We start from the raw sequence: 3,740 nt of genomic DNA, 5'->3' as shown, positions 1-3,740 counted from the left end.
TGACGGGGGCGGGCTCACCAAGAAGCACTAACCTTTACCCGACTTTGGTGCAGTTTGAAACTAAAACATTCACATGGAAAGTCGGAACTTTGAAAGCCAAATTGCTATAGTTACTACAATATAGTGCATATAGCTTTTTTCTAGAAATGAAAATCTACAAAAAAAATAACTAAGTTTATTAGAGGAAAATGTGTGCATCTAGAGTATCAGATACACATCAATACATACGTCATAAGACACAAATTTGAACAATATGTTTTGCATTGTAGATATATTGATAATTTTCTCAATAAACCTGATAAAAAAATGTATATGCACTACATTATGGTGGAGAAGGTCTGAACCATGCAAACCAAATTTGTTTTTAGTTACTTATAACCAACTACTCACTCGGTTCCTAAATACAAGTCATTTTAGCGAATCCAATGCGGACTACATGTGGAGCAAAATGAGTAAATCACTAAATCTACACTTTAAAATTGTATGTAGTCCATATTGAAATCTCTAAAAAGGCTTATATTTAGAAGCATAGTCCCTCTATATTTCTTTACAGAGGGAGTCACACGGCGCAACTAAATTTCTTTCAAAACAATCTATCCTGGAGAACATGTGCAGCTACTAGCGATAATTCAATTCGGACTAGCGATAATTCAATTCACAGCTACTATTGCTTTTTCATAACAAAGCATCCTAGAAAGCTCATCCACTCACCGTTGTTGCAACCACAAAACAGAGTCTGAGCCATACGCAACAATCTAAGCTGACTGTAAATTTCCCACCAACAAACCTTGAAGCAGTATGTCCATACTAATCAAAGAAAGCAAGCTAGCTTTGTTGCAGCTTAGCATAGAGGATCGTTACAAGGCAATAGTAGCTCAAACAAGGAAGTTGAAAGACACACTGCTGTGCTGTGTTTATTCCAGTCCTGAAACCCAATTGGAGATATATATCTTGAGAAATTTGCAACAGGAATGGTGCCCTGCTGGTGAGAAACGATAGAAAACAGATGGTGGGTAGCAGTCGAAATCAAATCAGCAAATGTCGTCAGCATTCGATAAACAAGGGGGTCAAATGCTTGCTTATAACAAGGTGAACGAATGCACCAATTTGGTTGGCAGTGCCAGTAATGTACATGTCAAGAACTGAAGAATGGTGTCTAGAGTTCCTCCTCTCTTGCCAACAAGGCAAAGAATGACCAGACAGAGCAAAAGAATGAAATGAAAGCATAATTCTTTCTTTCTCTCTTTCTCACGAGCAATGCAACACATTGCTTACTCTATCTCTCAAATCTTTCTCAATGTACATGCACATATATACCCGGACCGGATTACCGGATCGGAGATCCGATCCGATCATAGCAGAAACGAGACGAGGGCGTTGAATATGTTCCATGTTCTTCGTCGCTTGGTGATCTCGCTCTGGAGCTCGTCGATGAGCTCCCCATCCAGCAGACTCCTCTGCAATCCATTCATATATCCCCCAACCACATTAGAATTGCTCAATATATTGATCATCACACAATTAGTAGTAGATGCAACAATAAGCAAATACATCATGACAGAAGAGGAGGAGGAAGAAGCACCTTGGTGGCCTCGCGGAGGGCGCCCCAGCACTCGATGCGGTTGTACTTGCGGGAGGAGGAGTGGAAGTGCACCCAGACGCGGGCGTCCAGGAGCTCGGGCCGGGCGGCGAAGAGGGCGGCGTCGCCGTGCACCACCGCCTTGAGCACCAGCGGCAGCTCCTTGGAGAAGACGTAGTAGCGGAAGCCGGCGGCGAGCTCCTGCAGCGGGTTGGGCCCGCTCACGTGGCAGTGCAGGTGCAGCGTCATCTCCCCGCCGCCCGGCCCGCCGGTGCAGGTCATCTCCTTCCACTCGGCGAACACGTCGTCGCGCCGCCACCCCCATTGCCGGAGCTGCTCGCTCGTGATGGTCTCCGACACTGCCAGTGTCAGGTTCGCCGTGAAGTCGCAGTGGCTCAGGGTGTAGGCCCTCGGGAACGCTGCGGGACCGGCGGCGTGCTGCACCGTCAGCTTCGCCGCGTCGAAGGTCGTCGGCGCGCCCAGCACCTTGGCCGCCTGGACACAGACACGGAGAAGGTGAGCTCGCCGGACAACAAGAAGAAGAATCGAAACCAAGTTACTTGGACATACCAGGGAGGAAGAGAGCAGGTCGGATCTCCGGCCGCCGTTGCAGCAGACGACCAAGAAGCGCCTCCGGCTCCTGCCCCTGCCGCCGCCGCCGCCAGTGGCCGCGGCGGAGAAGCAGAGCGCGGCGCTGCGCGACGCCATTGGGAACGTCGCATCAACAACGGGTGGCCCCTGCTCGCCGTGGCATCCTCCTCCGGCCAGCCACCCGCCGAAGCTCCTTCTCCTCCTCCTCCGGTGGCCGGTGGTGCCGCGTGCTTGGCACAAGAGGTGTGAGAGAGAGAGATGTACGTGGCTGCTGCGTGAGCTGCACGAGAAAGAGAGAGAGAAAGCAGAGAGGTGGATTGGGTGGGCAGCAATCCATGGCTGCCGCTTGCCCCTAGTCTTTTCCATGGCTGTGGACGACGCACCGGCGGGCTCCACTGTTAGACTCATACGTGGCGCGCTCCCATTCGCTGCCCTGTACATGCATGGATAACGCAGCACCCAGTACCCTCACTGACACCAAGGGACCCACCACCACACCCAGTTTTTTTCTCACACCAGCTACATCTAGGACGGAAGTGGATCCTCTAACATCATCAAGGGATGTCACGAAGCTACAGTGAAATGCGTGTGTAAAGCGAAGAAGGAATGGCAGGATTACTGTAGCACACACTGTGCGGATTTACTGTAGCATGTACAAAAATAAATCAACAAATAATTTTATTGCACTATAATTTTGTTTATATGTAATTTTTGTAAATGTCTACAGTAGATTTGTAATTTGCTACAAATATTTTAGGCTTAACCATATGGATGTGAAGGAGAGATGTCACGGTTACGGTAGCTTATGTGACATCCCTTGAGGATGTTAGAGGATCCGGTTCCATCAAGGACATCTAACAACAACCATCTAAAAATGACTGTAAAAAACAGTTGTTTCTACTGCCAAATTACCAGTGACACAAGCAGTAAATTACACCATGATGATACCAAATTCTTGTGGGAGTACAACGAGTTCATAGGGTAAAAAAACCATCCACGTTCACCAATCACCTTGTTACAGCAAGCAAAAAATTTATTTCCATGGGCAACTAAGGACTAACTTCAGTCACAGATGTTGGTGGCTCATAATCTCAGCCTCAATCAAGAGCTGCTAGCTATAGGGTGCACCTGTGGCCCTGTTTATAGTAAATCTAAAATAAAATAGGCCCAAATCTGGGTGCTATTTTTCTACTTCTGCTATATGCTCATGCACCCCACCCCCATCACATGAGGTCTAGCAAAGGCTACCAGCCAAGGTCACTTAACCTCGCTTGGGGCGGTGGAGAAGATGGTCCTTCGGAAGTTTTGCTGGTGGCTGAAGCTTGGGGCGGCGGAGAAGACGGTCTCTCTGAAGTTTTCCTGGTGGCCGAAGCTTGGGGAGATGGAGAAGGCTGTCTCCCCGAAGTTTTCCTGGTGGCCGAAGCTTGGGGAGGTGGAGAAGGCTGTCTCCCCGAAGTTTTCCTGGTGGCGCGAGCTTGGGGCGGTGGAGAAGGCGGTCTCTCCGAAGTTTTGCTGGTGGCGCGAGCTTGGGGAGGCGGAGAAGGCGGTCTCTCTGAAGTTTTCCTGGTGG

At 49.0% G+C, this 3,740-nt stretch overlaps 2 protein-coding genes across 2 annotated transcripts; both read right to left on the bottom strand.

The window, feature by feature from the left end:
* Window positions 1-1,050: 1,050 nt before the first annotated feature.
* On the bottom strand, window positions 1,051-2,492 carry LOC123175465 (protein STAY-GREEN LIKE, chloroplastic). The gene is made up of 3 exons (XM_044590213.1): window positions 2,150-2,492; window positions 1,583-2,074; window positions 1,051-1,457 (listed from the first exon to the last, which is right to left on the bottom strand). The coding sequence occupies exons 1-3, from the start codon at window positions 2,285-2,287 to the stop codon at window positions 1,353-1,355; spliced, it is 735 nt and encodes a 244-aa protein (XP_044446148.1). The 5' UTR covers window positions 2,288-2,492; the 3' UTR covers window positions 1,051-1,352.
* Window positions 2,493-3,097: 605 nt separating this feature from the next.
* Window positions 3,098-3,562, bottom strand: LOC123175464 (proteinaceous RNase P 1, chloroplastic/mitochondrial; the record flags this gene model as incomplete). Its single annotated transcript, XM_044590212.1, is given in 1 exon segment — window positions 3,098-3,562. A coding segment is annotated over 1 exon segment (148 nt), but the record flags the coding sequence as incomplete, so codon positions are not given.
* Between the last annotated feature and the right edge of the window lie 178 nt (window positions 3,563-3,740).

This window comes from Triticum aestivum, unplaced genomic scaffold (assembly GCF_018294505.1).
Source record: "Triticum aestivum cultivar Chinese Spring unplaced genomic scaffold, IWGSC CS RefSeq v2.1 scaffold173975, whole genome shotgun sequence".
Taxonomy (NCBI): domain Eukaryota; kingdom Viridiplantae; phylum Streptophyta; class Magnoliopsida; order Poales; family Poaceae; genus Triticum; species Triticum aestivum.
The sequence above is the reverse complement of the archived record's forward strand: the minus strand, read 5'-3'. Positions and strand labels throughout refer to the sequence as shown.

Excerpts from the sequence above, each read along its gene's own strand:
- LOC123175465 (XM_044590213.1), bottom strand. The coding sequence starts at position 2,287 with ATGGCGTCGCGCAGCGCCGCGCTCTGCTTCTCCGCCGCGGCCACTGGC. Across the intron at positions 2,075-2,149 it reads ACCTGCTCTCTTCCTCCCTG|GCGGCCAAGGTGCTGGGCGC; the intron begins GTATGTCCAAGT and ends GTCTGTGTCCAG. Across the intron at positions 1,458-1,582 it reads CCCTCCGCGAGGCCACCAAG|AGGAGTCTGCTGGATGGGGA; the intron begins GTGCTTCTTCCT and ends AATGGATTGCAG.